The 15793-nt window shown below is 45.7% G+C and overlaps 1 protein-coding gene across 1 annotated transcript in view; it reads left to right on the forward strand.

Moving 5' to 3' along the window:
* Positions 1 to 15793, forward strand: part of cdh23 (cadherin-related 23) — a 767458-nt gene that overhangs the window by 168582 nt on the left and 583083 nt on the right. Inside the window, exon 6 of the mRNA XM_080215942.1 lies at positions 8885 to 8977. Coding sequence (XP_080072068.1) covers positions 8885 to 8977 — 93 coding nt within the window. The remainder of the gene's footprint in view (positions 1 to 8884; positions 8978 to 15793) is intronic.

The following is a 15793-nucleotide window of genomic DNA, read 5'->3' on the forward strand; positions in this document are numbered from 1 at the left end:
ACTTCTTACTGTGTTTACCCCAGTCTAACGCCGGCATCTCCACATCGTCACGTGTAGTCCAGACCGGGTAGATTTCCTTCGCTAAAGGACATTCATGAGCCAGGTAAGTATTTTTATGACAATTGACAATGATCTCGTGGTCACCATTACTGAGATGAGCTTTTATAGTCCAGATTTTATTGATTAATTGAGTTTTAAATTCCACCAACTGCCACAGTGGACTTTAAACCCGTGTCCCCAGAACCTTACCCTAAACCTCTGGATTTCCAGCCCAGTAATAATTATCACAATGCCACAAGCTTCCCCTCCTTAGTTGTGGGAGGGATAAGAGTCAGAATAACAAAAGACTTTGAACCGTTTTGAGGTGAATCACAGAATTGGTAAAGTGCAGATGGAGACCATTCGGCCCATCAGTCCCACCGAGGCCCTATTCCCGTCACCCCACTTGTTTACCCTGCTAATCCTCTGACGCTAGGGTCAACTTAACATGGCCAATCCACCTGACCTGCACGTCTTTGGAGCGTGGGAGGAAATCGGAGCAGCCGGAGGAAACCCATGCAGACATGTGGAGAATGTGCAGACTCAACACAGACAGTAACCCGAGGCCGGGATTCAAACCTGGGACTCTGGCGCTGAGAGTCAGCAGTGCTAACCACTGTGTCACCGTGCCACCCAGAAATTGAAAAGAACTTTGAAGAATTTAACAGCCTAGGAAGTTGTTCGAATGGTGGAGCGGGTCAAATCAGAGAATTGCCAGGAGCCAGAATTTGAGGACAGAGATCTGAGGGAGTTAAAGGTAGGGATCATGGGAGGGTTTGAATACAAGGATTGGAACCTGGGGTATAAGAGTGGATTCCTTAGCAGGTCTGGCCCCAGAAATTTAACTGCATGTTCCCAGGAGCTGGGAACACAAGTACATAATTGAAAGGTAGGAAAATAGGAACAGACTGAGTAGGGGAAGCAAAAGCATAGTTAAAGTCAGATTTCCTTCCTCAAAGGCCTGGGGAAGGGAGATATTTACAGACAAGTGTAAAGTAACATGCTTGATACAAATATTACTCAGACCACACCAGGAGTCTAAGCTTTACTGAGAAACAGTTGGCTGAAAAGACAGACTGGTTTATTGAGAAGAATTGCTGTACAGCTTTCGTGAGATCAAACTCTTACACGGCTTTGGTGATTTAACGTTAGAAAGTGTGGGAAAGAGAGACGGTGATTTTCCACCAATTTTCTCACACTTTTCCACTCAGGTAAAAAAAATTGCTGATTTTATTCAAATGTTGCCAACTTAGAAACAGATCACTTTCAATCTAAATGTCAGCTGCAATCGAGCCCTTCTGAAATGGCAAATCCCTAGCAAACAATAACAGGTCCCAGAAACACTCTCGAAAATATTGGCTCATTGCATTAGTGCCACAAACATGAGAATCGTTCACCTGCCTGCCACCCTCCCACCTATCACCTTCAAATCCCCCCCGGGACTTCGGAACTTCCCAAATCCTCAGGTGGTAAACACCAGAAAACAATGTGTGGCAGCATCGTGAATAACGTGCTAACTCACCAAATCCAGGAAGCTGACAATGCTTCGTAATCTTTCGAATCTGAGGGAGCACACTGGTTAGCACTGCTGCCTCACAGCACCAGGGGCCCAGGTTTAATTCCAGTCTCGGATCGCTGTCTGTGTGGAATTTGCACATTCTCACCGTGTCTGCGTGGGTTTCCTCCGGGTGCTCCCATTCCTTCCCACAGTCCCAAGATGTGTGGGTTAGGTGGATTGGCCATGTTAAATTGCCCCTTAGTGTCAGGGGGACTAGCTAGGGTAAATGCATGGAGTTATGGGGATAGGGCCTGGATGGGATTGTGGTCAGTGCAGACTTGATGGACCAATGGTGGCTTCCTGCAGTGTAGGAGTCTGATTCCTCAGTTAATCTCGGCCCCTCTCTCTCTCTCTCTCTCTCTCTCTCTCTCTTTCTCCCTCTCTCCCCTCCCCATTTTGGGACTGTGCTTAAAACTAACCTCTTTGATCTCATTGGGTCTCTCTGCTCCAATATCTCCTCAGCAGTTCAGAGAAGGTTTACTTGAGCTATACTAGGAATGGACAGGTTATCTCATTAGGAAAGATTAGAGAGGTTAGGTTTGTATCCACTGGAGTTGAGAAGGGATTTGATCGATATCCTAAAGGATGTTGTCAGGGTGGATGCGGAGAGGATGTTTCCTCTTGTTAGAGAATCTGGAACACATATCACTGTTTAAAAATAAGGGGTCACTCATTTAAGGCAGGGATGAGAAGAAATGTTTTCTCTCTCAGGGCAGTGAATCTCTGGAACTCTCTTTCTCAAAAGACAGTGGAAACAGCCTTTGTTTTTAGCGAACAATATAGATTCTTGGGTGTGAAAGGTTATTGGGGGTTGGTGGGAATGTGGGATTGAGGTCACAATCAGATCAGCCGTGATCTTATTGAATGGTGGAGCAGGCTCGAGGGGCCAAGTGGCCGCCTCCTGCTCCTACTTTGCATGTTCACGTGTGGCTCAGTGCCACATATGTGGTAATGTCCTGGAGAGCACCTTTTAACCTTTTTTTTTCCAGGTTAAAGCCAGTGTATGAGTGTAGGGAGTTCTGAATGTAACCTGCATGTGCAAAGGGAGCACCTTCTTTCTGCAATTTGGGCTCTAACCACACGATTGGGCCCAACACACTATTTTCCACTGAAGCCTCTGTGTAGGAACTCCAGTGGTTTCCCTGCCATGTTAACCTGGTGTGGTGGGGGGGGGTTTGGGGCCAGGAGAGGCACTGATAGACTGAATCTTTTATTTTCAATGACTTTCCTTGAAGGTGCAGTAAGAAGTCTCTCAACACCAGGTTAAAGTCCAACAAGTTTATTTAGAATCATGAGCTTTTGGAGTGCTGCTCCTTCACCCCTCCAATCACCTGATGAAGGGGCAGTGCTCCAAAAGCTCATGATTCCAAATAAACCTATTGGACTTTAACCTGCTGTTGTGAGACTTCATGTGCCCACCTCTGTCCAACACTGGCATCTCCACATCATGGTTTCCTTGAAGGAGCAGGAGTGTGACAATAATGATCTTCTTGGCGAGCATGGTATGTGGTCAGTGTTGTGTCTCCCCACCCCTGGCCCCGTGAGACCCAGCTGATTGAGTGCAATGTACATGTTGCAGAAGATCTTCTTGATCTTGCCTGCATTGGTGTGTTATCTCAGTCAGCACCAATTTCAATGACCCCCCCCCGATGACTCTCTGTTAAGTAACCTCATTATTCTTTGCTCATCCAGTGCTGGACATTCCAGTTCTCAAGGTTACCCAGCCTGTGGTGGTCTCCGCTCCTGAGTTGTTACCTCTTCGGTATGCAAAGAGTGGTTAAACCCAAGGCTCTGACTACAGTTGGGCATCATGACAGCACCTTGCTGTCCGTGTGTCATTAATGCATTTCCCTTTGCAGTTTTCCACTTTAAAGGATTACATGGAATTTATGGTGTACAACCATGGAAATCCCCTCATTTCCCCTTCCTGTATTTATTTAGCTTCCCTTTTATTTAGCTTCTTCATTTAGCAAGTTCACCATACTCTCAGTCACTGGGAAAATTCCTTATTGGATTTTATGTTGAGATTGGTCGTTTGGTGTGAGACAGTGAACAGCAATCTCAAATTTCCCTGCTAGCACGTTGTGCCCTTTAAATTGCAGCTTAAAGGGGACATTGTAGTTAAATGATATAGCCTATGAATCTCCCAATCCAATTATAAAGAGCTTTGTTTATGTGGTCTCCTCTATATCGGAGAGACCGAGTGTAGACTGGGTGATCGCTTTGCTGAGCACCTACGACAAGTGCACAATCAGGACTCTGACCTTACGGTTGCTTGCCATTTTAACACATGATCCTGCTCCCATGCCCACATGTCTGTCCTTGGCCTGCTGCAATGTTCCAGTGAAGCTCAATGCAAACTGGAGGAACAGCATCTCATCTTCCAGCTCGGCACTTTACAGCCTTCCCGTCTCAACATCGAGTTCAACAACTTCAGATGATTAGCTCCACCCCTTTGTTTTCATTTCATTTTTAATTGTTCTCTTATTTCTTTTATTTGTTTCTTTATTCTTTTTCCCCTCTATTCTTTCCTCCTCTTTTATCCCCCTTTCTTTCCTTTTTCTTCCCCTTTCCTTCCCCTTCCCCCTTTTTTCTCAATTTTATCTCTCTCGCACCCATCTCCCTCCTCCCCCCACATCTCCATCTGTCACAGTTTACCCTCTGATTTCAGTTTCTCTGACGTTTGGCCATCCACACCCATTATTCTCTCTGTGGGCTGCCATTAGCAGCCTTTCCCCTGGTTTCTGTGACTTTCCCCAGTTTCTTTCATTCCTTCCTCCTGCAGTATAAATATCTCCCACTTTCTGTGCCTTTTAGCTTTGACAAAGGCTCATCTGGACTCAACATCAGCTTTTTTCTCTCCTCGCAGATACTGCTGGACCTGCTGAGATTTTCCAGCGTTTTCTCTTTTAGGTTGTGGCCCCTAGTTTTGGATCCTTCCACCAGCAAAAGCACAGAATCATAAAATCCCTTCAGCGCAGAAGAAGCCCATTCAGCCTATCAAGTCTACACCAACCACAATCTCATCCAAGCCCTATTCTCATAAACTCATGCATTTACCCTCACTTAAAAAGGGCTGCAAGGAAAAGCCTGGGAATTACAGGCTGGTGAGCCTCACATCTGCGTTGGGTAAATTGTTGGAAGGTATTTTGAGTGACAGGATCTACAGGCATTTAGAGATGCAAGGACTGATTAGGGACAGTCAGCGCGGCTTTGTGAGTGGAAAATCATCTCTCACAAATTTGGTTGAGTTTTTTGAAGGGGTAACCAAGAAGGTAGATGAGGGCAGTGCAGCTGATGTTGTCGACATGGACTTAAGCAAGGCCTTTGACAAGGTACCACATGGTAGGTTGTTGCATAAGGTTAAATTTCATGGGATCCAGGGTGAGGTAGCTAAATGGATACAAAATTGGCTTGATGACAGAAGCCAGAGGCTGGTTGTAGAAGGTTGTTTTTCCCGCACACCTTTGGATTGTGGGAGCACCCGGAGGAAACCCACGCAGATATGGGGAGAATGTGCAAACTCTGCACAGACAATGACCCAAGCCGGAATTCGAATCCAGGTCCCCGATGCTGAGAGGCAGCAGTGCCCACCACTGTGCCGCACCTTCTCCACTTTGACCCTTCGGACTTTTGCAACCCTTTTTCCCAGAGTGAAGAATGCCAGCTTTTTCCGCCCACATCTTCTTTCCTGCTGCCCTCACTGTCAATGTCAGGACCTAGGTGTTTTCCAACAAGAAATCACTGCAGCTGTTAAGTCTCTTTCAAGTGGAGATAATGTCAAAACATTTTGTTTTCAAACCGTCACCTATTTCCACATACTTCACATTTTACGGTGCTACACAAGTTTTATTGATCAATGCTCCATCACACTTCCTTGCAGAATACATATCACACTGGCAGCTCCCTGATGTGGACAGATATGGATTCCATTAACGCTGGGGCCTTTGTTAAAAAAAAAATCCTTTCCTACATTTCGCACTTTTCTTCAGATCTTGTATCTCCTGACCGGATCTGAAAGATGTTTCAGTCAGGGTTCACTTATTGACAAGTTTCTGACTGTGTCTTTTCTCTGCTTTGTTCCTCCTGCACAGTGAAATTAGATTGTTTCTCTCTGCAGAACAGTGCCCAGTCCGTGACATTTGTGTTAAAGCCACGCTGCATTCATCTTGACGTAATTTTTGATGCATCCGCGATTTTAAGCTCCTCTGGTGGGGCATTCTTGGGCGAGAGGTCATAGTCTTAGGATAAGGGGTAGCAAATTTAAAACAGAGTTGAGGAGAAACTACTTTTCTGAAAGGGTTATGAATCTTTGGAATTTGCTACTCCAAAATGCAGTGGAAGCTGGTACATTGAGTAAATTTAAGGAGGAGTTAGACAGATTTGTAATTGGTAATGGGTTGAAGGGTTATTGGGAGAAGGCAGGAAAATGGGGATGAGGAGAATATCAGCCATGATCGAATGGTGGAGTGGACTCGATGGGCTGAATGGCCTAATTCCTGTATCTTATGAACTTATTTCCTTCACACAGTCTGTGCAGTGCTCATTAATACAACTGGTTATCTTTACTGACCTCTGTAACATCCCCCAAGGTCTCCACACTTCCTTGATTCAGCCTCCTGTACATCCCTGTTTTCCGTCAACACACCCCCTCATGTCTCCCAAATGATATTTTCAGCTGTCTAAATCCTCAAACTCTGAAAGTTTCATCCTCAAACCCGTCTCTTCTCCATTAAGATGTTCCTCAAAACCAACCTCTTCGACCACACTTTTGGCCGTCCACCCCACTAGTTTAAGTGGCTCATTGCCAAGTTTTGTTGGTGTTCCTCTGATTAGCTCAGTTGGCTGGACAAGCTGTTTGGTGATGCAGAGCGACACAAACAGCACGAGTTCAATACCTGCACCAGCTGAGCTTATTCACGAAGGCCCTGCCTGCTCAACCTTCCCCCTCCCCGACTCTCAGGTTTATCATGGAGTTCCTACAGTGCAGAAGGAGGCCAATCGGCCCATCGAGTCTGCACCAACCACAATTCCATCCAGGCCCTATCCCCGTGATCCCACACATTTACCCTGCCCTATCCCCGTGACCCCACACATTTACCCTGCTAATCTCCCCTGGAGCTAAGGGGCAATTTACTGTGGCCAAATCACACACCTTTGGACTGTGGGAGGAAACCGGAGCACACGGAGGAAAGACACGGAGAACGTGCAAACTTCACACAGACAGTGACCCGAGGTCAGAATTGAACCCGGGTCCCTGGTGCTGTGAGGCAGCAGCGCTAACCACTGTGCCACTCAAAATCACCACCAGTCACAGGCTGTGGTCATCTGGGACTGTGATGACTTGTTGGCACTGAGAGGCAGTGGTGCTAACCCCTGTGCCTTCCAAAATGAAGGCGGACTCTTTCACAGGCCTGTTCACACAGTGTTTCCAAGAGCAGATCAAGACTCGTGCATTATAATTGAGAGAAGCACTTCTATGTTCTGACGATGGATGTGTCCAGACTTGTGCATCTATACGGTACTCACTTCTGCCACTTTGCTATGAATATGGAGGCAATGAATGTTAAACAAGGTGGAGGGGGTGCCAATCAAACAGCCTGTTTTATCCTGGACAGTGTTGAGCTTCGAGTGTTGTTGGAGCTGCGCCCATCCAGGCAAGTGGGGAGCGTTCCATCACACTCCTGACTTGTGCCCTGCGGATGGTGGGCAGTCAGGAGGTGAGTTCATGCCTCAGAATTCCCTGTCTCTGACTTCAGCAGCCCCCTGCTGGGGGTGACACCATTGCCTTAGCTTGTTTGTGTTCAATTGCTGAAGGCAGTCCAAGTCCACCGATTTTAAACTGTATCGAATGACCTGATATTCCACTGCAAGATGCCCTTGTGAATTATACACAACAAAAAACCGAGGAAGCTGGGGAAATTTAGCAGGTCTGGCAGCATCTATCGGGAGAAGAACAAGCGTTCGTGTTTCGAGTATGGACACGTCCATCGTCAGAACATAGAATTGCTCCTCTCAATTACAATGCACGAGCCTTGCTGTGCTCTTGGAAACATTATGTGAACAGGCCTGTGAAAGAGTCTGCCTTTATTTTGGGTGGCACAGTGGTTAGCACCGCTGTCCCTCAGCGCCAGGGGCCCGGGTTCGATTCCTGGCTTCACTGTCTGTGTGGAGTTTGTACATTCCCACCTCTCCCCCCCACCCCCCCCCCTCTCCATGTCTGCATGGGTTCCCTCCCAAAATGCAAAGATGTGCGGGTTAGGTGGATTGGTCATGTTAGATTGCTCCTTAGTGTCCTGGGATTTGCAGGGTGAATATTTGGGGTTGCAGAGATGGGGCCTGGGTGGGATTGTTGTCTGTGTGGACTCAATGGGCCGAATGGCCACCTCCTGCACTGTGAAGATTCTATGGTCTGTTCTATGATTTTTGCTGTTTTTGTCTTTATTTTCATTGTGAATCATAAAAAGATGCAACTCGGAGGCCATTCATGCCTGTACTGCTAGTACTTGATGCAAGATTTGGGGGGAATAGTTGTTTTATCAGCATAAAAATAATCCTCCTAACCCAGTCTCCAAATAGAATGTCTATAGAATAGGACAATCCCACCCTGGCCCCATCTCTACAACCCCACATACTCAGCCCGCTAATCGGCTGTGGGCAACGGACAGGCCCATACTGCGTCTATTCTTTTGACCTGGTCGTTATGTTTGGACTCGCTGGCTTAAAATGGAATGAGCTGGCCACGGCAGTGAATACAGGGGACCTTTTAAAATATTGTTGTGCTCTAAACATTGTGGCCACAGTGTTACATTCCTTCCCTGGAACATATCGAACAAAAAACACATCAAAGCCACTTTGGGTGCGGTTCTGCTCGGTGGAAGTTTAAATATCACAGAGAAATGCAAAATGAACTTGCATTTGATCAGTGTTCCTGAAATATGATGTATCTGATTGTGGTTACTTGCCACTGATTAGAAATACAAAATCATAGTTGGCTTCACAGTGAGTGATCTGCATGAATTAATCAAGCTGTTTCACACTTAGCATAATGCATATTGATAAGTTCACTGCACAATGCTTTTCTATTTTTGGTGGGTATAGGATAGTGTACAAATCTCAAATGACAACTTAATGAATGCAAGAGCTATTAGGGCCTTGCCAAAAAGCAACACTATTTTTTTGGTAAGGTGGAAGAATCCATCAATGTCCAATGTTCATTTGATTCATTTATAATTAAGTGAAATGTTGTACTATTTCTCAACCTTTTTTTTGACTCTTCATTTGCAGGTGATTAAAGGCATTGTCAACATTCAAGTTGGTGATGTGAATGACAATCCACCCGTGTTCCACAATCAACCGTACAGTGTTCGAATTCCCGAGGTAGGTGACAAACTCGAGAAGGAGCCTTAGATCCAAAACAATCATTTGTCTCACCTTGGCTAATTTACCAGGAGACCATGAGGTCATTGAGTTTCTGTCTATTGAAGGAAGCAGGATGTACAATGTGTGCTACCTTGATTCATTTTAATTCCCTAGTAACTTGCCCCACTTGACCAGAGCCTGTGATGTGGAGTTGCCAGCGTTGGGACTGGGATAGGCACAGTAAGTAGTCTCACAACACCAGGTTACGGTCCAACAGGTTTATTTGCTAGCACGAGCTTTCAGAGCGCTGCTCCTTCATTGGGCTCACCTGATGAAGGAGTGGTGCTCCTAAAGCTCATGCTACCAAATATACCTGTTGGACTTTAACCTGGTGTTGCGAGACTACTTACTGGACCAGAACCTAAGCAGGCAATCTGGTGCGACACTGAGGGAGTACTGCATTGGTAGACATGCATTTGATTTGATTTATTATTTGATGTATTAGTACACAGTGAAGAGTATTGTTTTTTGCGTGCAAACATACCGTGCATAGAGAAGGAAATGAGAGAGTGCAAATGTAGTGTTGCAATAAAAGCTGGGGGTGGGGTAGAGAAAGATTAACTTAATGTAGGTACACTCAAAAGTCTGATGCCAGCAGGGAAGAAGCTGTTCTTGAGTCGGTTGGTACGTGGCCTCAGACTTTAGTATCTTTTTCCCAGTGGAAGAAGGTGGAAGAGAGAACGTCCAGGATGCGTGGGGTCCTTAATTATGTTGCTGTCTCTTAGATTGGATGTTCTGGAGTTTCCAGTGGAAATTAAAGATCTATGACATTGGCCTGTCTGAAGACAACATCACCAAAAATAGCTTAAAGGATTACTCATGTTGATGCTGTTTACAGTGTGAAAAATAGAAGTCACAATTAGCCAACTAATATCTGTAATTACTTTAATTCTGTGACAACTGTTTGGAGGCATTGTGAGAATGTGCTTGCTCTTGCCGTGTAATTTTTGTTGCTTTGTACACAAGGATTTGGATTGGCGTTGACTGGAATGCTGCCAGTATTTGCAGGGCCCCAGAAGAGTGTTGATGGGCAGTGCTCTCTCTCTCTCTCTTGCGCATCGCCCCACGCCCCCCCCCCCCCCTCACCAAAAGATGTGTTTTCTAACCGTGAAGGTGGCACACCATTGGCTGCCTGCAGGATCTTCCATTTCTGCCTGTGGTGTCTTGCGAGGCTCTCCCGTTCTGCTGCCAGGGAACTCGTGGCAGGGGATCCGCTTCAGCGGGACTGGAAGAACCTGCTGCTTGTACAAGGCTGTCCTTCCTCATGTTCTGGGCAGAGAAATCTGTGGGGGCAATTTCCAAAGTTGACTCCTTTGGGACAAAGAAAATTACAGCATAAGGACAGGCCCTTCGGCCCTCCAAGCCTGCACCAACTATGCTCCCCGACTGAACTAAAACCCCCGACCCTTCTGGGAACCATATCCCTCCATTCCCATCCTAGTCATGTATTTGTTAAGATGCCTCTTAAAAGTCACTATCGTATCTGCTTCCACTACCTCCCTCGGCAGCGAGTTCCAGGCGCCCGCCACCCTTTGCATTTAAAAAAAAAATTGCCTTGTACATCTTTAAACCTTGCCCCTCAAACCTGTGCCCCCTAGTAATTGACTCTTCCACTCTGGGAAAAAGCTTCTGACTATCCACTCTGTCCATGCCCCTCAATCTTCTATCCGGTCACCCCTTAGCCTCCGTCGTTCCAGTGACAACACACCAAGTTTCTCCAACCTCTCCTCATAGCTAATGCCCTCCATACCAGGCAACACCCTGGTAAATCTTTACTGTACCCTCTCTGAAGCCTCCACATTCTTCTGGTAGTGTGGCGAGCAGAATTGAACACTATATCCCAAGTGCGGCCTAAAATAATTAAAATATTCTTTTGTTGTAGCATTTGTCAGCAATTATTTATGTTTTTTTCTGTCATAAGATGTGAGTGTGTTTGACTATTGCTCATCCCTAATTGCCCCTTGAGAAGGTGGCGGTAAGCCTACCATCTTGAACCAGCGCAGTGCCTGTGGTGTAGGCACACCCAGAGTGCTGTTAGGGAGCGAGTTCCAGGATTTTGACCCAGTGACAGCGAAGGATCTATTTCCAAGGCAAGATGGTGTGCAGTACCAAGGAAACTTGCAGGTGGTGGTGTTCCTTTGTGCCTGCTGTCCTTGTCCTCCTCCTGGTTGGTAGAAGTGATGGGTTTCGAAGTCAGTGGAGGCTTGTCCAGTTGCTGCAATGGGAGTTGTAAATGGTGCACATTTCTGTCGCTGTGCATTGGTGGTGGAGTGAATGAGTGAGTGTGTGTGGGTGGGGTGCCAGTCAAGCGGCTGCTTTGCCCTGGATGGTGTCGAGCTCCTCGAGTGTTGTTGGAGCTGCCTTCATTCAGGCGAGTGGGGATGAGTGTTCATTGAGCAGTTGTGACTGACTGCTGCTTTTTTTTTTAAGTGCACCCAAAATCAATTTCCTGAATTGTGTCTGGGAGACACAAGTTTCCAGCAAGGCCCTATTGATGAGATTAGATTTGAGTTAGGAAATTAAGGTGGCAATGTTTGTAAGATCCCACGGGGTCGTAAATTATTCAAGAGCAAAGTAACATCTCGCCGACCAAAGGCAAACATTGAAACGACAAAATCATTCACTGCAAATGTGCTGAAATTTAGCAGGCGTGTGAAAAGTTAATTTGGATGAATAGTTTACTATCGATTCAGTAAGAATATACTTGATGAACAGAAAATTGAATGCATTGCAGTTGAACCAAAGATGACTTTGCTGTTAGCTCTCGGGGTTACGGAGTGAATGACAAACACTTTGGAATGATTAAAGGTGGCAACCCAATCAGTTCTCTGGAATGACATCCTAAATGACAGGAACAAAAACTCCAGCAGTTTACCTGACATTTGAACCCTCTGATTAGATTACCGGCTTCAAATGGTTGTGTTATATCTCAACGTAGAGGATGGTGGTTTTGAGATTTTATCCTGCTTACGGGATATTTTAATTTGTTGGCAAGTTTACTGATTGTCACAGTGCCAGAAGGATGTGGAGGCTCTGGAGATGGTACAGAAAACGTTTACCAGGATCATAAAAATCATAAAATCCCTACAGTACAGAAGGAGGCCATTCGGCCCATTGAGTCTGCAACGACCAGAATCTTACCCATGCCCTATTCCTGTAACTTCTCATATTTACCCTGCTAATCTCCTGACAGTAGGGCCAATTTATCACGGCCAATCAACCTAACCTGCACATCTTTGGGGTGTGTGAGGAAACCAGAGGAAACCCACACAGACACGGAGAGCATGTGCAAACTCTGCACAGACATTGACCTGAGGCCGGGCCTTTGGCGTTGAGAGGCAGCAGTGCAAACCACTGCGCCACCGTGCTGCCTGGGTGTTGCCTGATTTGGAGGATATTGACTGTGAGAAGAGATGGAAACACAGAAAAATAGAAACTAGAAGCAGGAGGAGGCTTTTAGGCCTGTTCGCCATTTATCTTGATTGTGGCTGATCATCAAATTCAATATCCTGATTCCACCACCCCCCCTGCCCCAATATCCCTTGATCCCTTTAGCCCCAAGGGCTATATCTAATTTCTTCTTGAAATCAGTCAACATTTTGGCCTCAACGACTTTCTGTAGGAATTCCACACATTCACCATCCTCTGGGTGAAGAAATTGCTCATCATCTCAGTTCTAAAAAGTTTACCCCCTTATCCTCAAACCATGACCCCTAATTGTGGACTGTCCTCCGCCTCCGCCACCACCTCGCTCTGAATCTACCCTGTTTAACCCTGTTGAAAAATTTTCGGTTGGACAAACTTGATTTGTTTTCACTTGAACCTCAGAGGCTGAGGGGTGACCAGATAGAAACTTACAAAAGTGTGAGAGGCACTGATGGAATGGAGAGTGGGAGTCCTTTTCCCAGGGTGGAAATGTTTATTACTGGGTGACCTTGGTCTAAGGTAAAAGGAGGGAAGCTTAAAGGAGGTGTGAGGGGTACGGATGGAATGGATAGTCAGAGTCTTTTCCCAGGATAGAAATATCGCAGACTCGATGGGCCGAATGGCCACCTCCTGCACTATAGGACTCTATGCCCTAATTACTAGGGGACGTAGCGTTAAGGTAAAAGGGAGAAAGTTTAAAGGAGATGCGAGGAAAGTTTTTTTTTACAGAGGGTGGTAAGTGCTAGAGGAGGTGGCAGAAGCAGATACAATAGCAACATTTGAGGCATTTCAGCAGATGCATGAATAGCCAGAGAGAATAGAGCGATACGGACAGCATAGAGGGAAGAGGTCTTTGGCTTAGAAAGGCATCATGTGTCAGTGCAGGCTTGGTGGGCCGAAGGGCCTGTTCCTGTGCTGTACTGTTCTTCACATTGGGTAAGTGACAGACACCCAGATGGTTTTATTTGAAGGGCTGACCCAGCTCCTCGTGCTTGCAAAGTTTTCCCTCGATAGTGTTGCCAACCAAGTGCTATATCAGTGCAGGTGGCTTGCATTTGGGCTTATTAAGATGTATTGAATGGCCCTCAGTGTCATTTCTATAGATGGGATCTTTCGATTGACAAACTGTTTGCTGCATAGTAATTACAACACTTCAAAGTAACTCCTGGTGTTTGTGCGCAGACTTGCGAGATGTGCCTGGTATAATTGCAATGCAACAAACTGGCACTTGTAAATTTGGGATCAAAGCAGTTAAGTCGAGGGGAAAAAAAAACGGCATCAGCTTGGATGGTGTACGGATGTAAATTATTTATGATCCACAAATTATTTTACAGCTTGGTTTATAAAATAAAATAATGGTGCATATTCATAAATTTATTATGAAAATGACTTTACCGATTCCATAAAATTTTCTTGCGAAAACATAATGATTCTTTTGTCATTTTAAAGGGCCATTGAGCATTGACACAGCTGAAACTAATTCATGAAGTTAGACGTGACAAACCTCATTAAATTTGCATGTATTCATTTTATGCTAATCACTGTCCTCTGCCTGATATTTGATTCTTGGTAATAGAGTTTTATGACTTTCCAATTTGCCGAATGTGTCCTGTCTGTCACGCTGCCCTGCAGTCTCTGTAGCACATTAGTTAAGGACTGAAATATATATATTAGCTGACCTTCAGTCTCCGATCTCAGCTATAAAGCAGCAATGTCATCAAAAGAGAGAAATCTTTGACAGTAAAGGGAGAGAGAGAGAGTATTCCCATACCTACTGGGCTTGATACCAGCCACGATCATTCTAAATGGCAGAGCAGGCTCGAGGGGCCGAATTGCCTTCTGCTCCCAGCTCTTAACCTTCCTGTGTGCCACAAAGCTCAATTTGATGATTTAAAGCAAGATGGATAAGTTGGGAAAGGTTAAGAAGCTCTCTAGGAACCTGCATCGTTGGGTCAGGAATTTTGGAGCACTTTGCACTGTCGCACGGACTGCAAAGAGATTTGATTTTACTATTGTCATGTATTGGCACACAGCTAAAGAGTCAAGTATATACCGTTCAAAGAGTTCTTTTATCCCTTCGCGGGGCATGGGTATCACTGGCAGGCCAGCATTTATTGCCCATCCCTAGTTGCTCTTGTTCAGAGGGAAGTTGAGAGTCAACCACATTGCTGTGCTTCTGGGGTCACATGTCGGCCAGACCAGGTGAGGATGGCAGATTTCCTTCCCTAAAGAACATTAGTGACCCAGATGGGTTTTTCCAACAATGGTTTCACGGTCATCAGTAGATTCTTATTTCCAGATTTATTTTTATTGAATTCAAATTCCACCATCTGCTGTGGCGGGATTCGAACCTGGGTCCCCGGAACATTAGCTGAGTTTCTGGATTAATAGCCCAGTGATTGTACCAGTAGGGAGAAAGAAAGGATTCGGTGCAGAATATAGTGTTGCAGTTACAGATGGGGTGAAAGGAGAGATCAGCTTAGTATGTGGTTGGTCCATTCAAAAGTCTAATAGCAGCAGGGAAGAAGCTGTTCTTGAGTTGGTCGGTACGTGACCTCTGACTTTTGTATCTTTTCCCTGACGGAAGAAGGTGGGAGAGAGAATGTCCGGGGTGTGTGGCGTCCTTAATTGTGCTGGCTGCTTTGCCGAGGCAGCGGGAAGTGTAGACAGAGTCAATGGATGGGAGGCTGAACACAACTTGGGCAGCTGCCAGTGGGATAGTGATGCCCATATCCTGCAAATACTTTTATAAACCTACAATAACAATGTATCAACAATAGCCAAATGGGGCACCAGATGTTTCCTTAGTAGGGAATGCGTATAAATGAATTTCAATGTTTAGGGAATAATGAACACCTTGGGCAGTTAGGCATTTTGGGCTACCCATTTCCATTCTATAGTTCATTGGGCACACTTGGTCATGAGGTGGGAGATGGGTAAGCTTCTAGGTTTCTGACAATGCAGAACTATAAAGGTTTCCTATTGGGAGAACAGTATGATTCAATCGTCCTCGATGTTTCTTTCCTTTCCTGCAGTCCCTAATCTCTACATGGTCGCTGAACTGTTTGGGATTGAGAATGAGCCAGGTTGGGATCAACTAGTGCCCACTCAAACCACCTGGCCCTCTAAGCTTCTCCTTCATTGGTTGCAGTGGACCAATAGTTGGTTGCATTTGCAATCCTCAGTGCCTGCTTCGGGTTTTATCTCCAATCATGGCCTCCTGTGCGTCCCTCTCTTTATCACTCCAGTATTGGCTGCTGTGTCTTCAGTTCCGGGCCCACTTATCTCTGACATTCATAGAATCCCGACAGGCTGAATGGCTTCCTTCTGCATTATAGGTTCTGCACC

The sequence above is a fragment of the Carcharhinus amblyrhynchos genome, chromosome 31, assembly GCF_965287045.1.
Source record: "Carcharhinus amblyrhynchos chromosome 31, sCarAmb.v2.hapA, whole genome shotgun sequence".
NCBI lineage: Eukaryota > Metazoa > Chordata > Chondrichthyes > Carcharhiniformes > Carcharhinidae > Carcharhinus > Carcharhinus amblyrhynchos.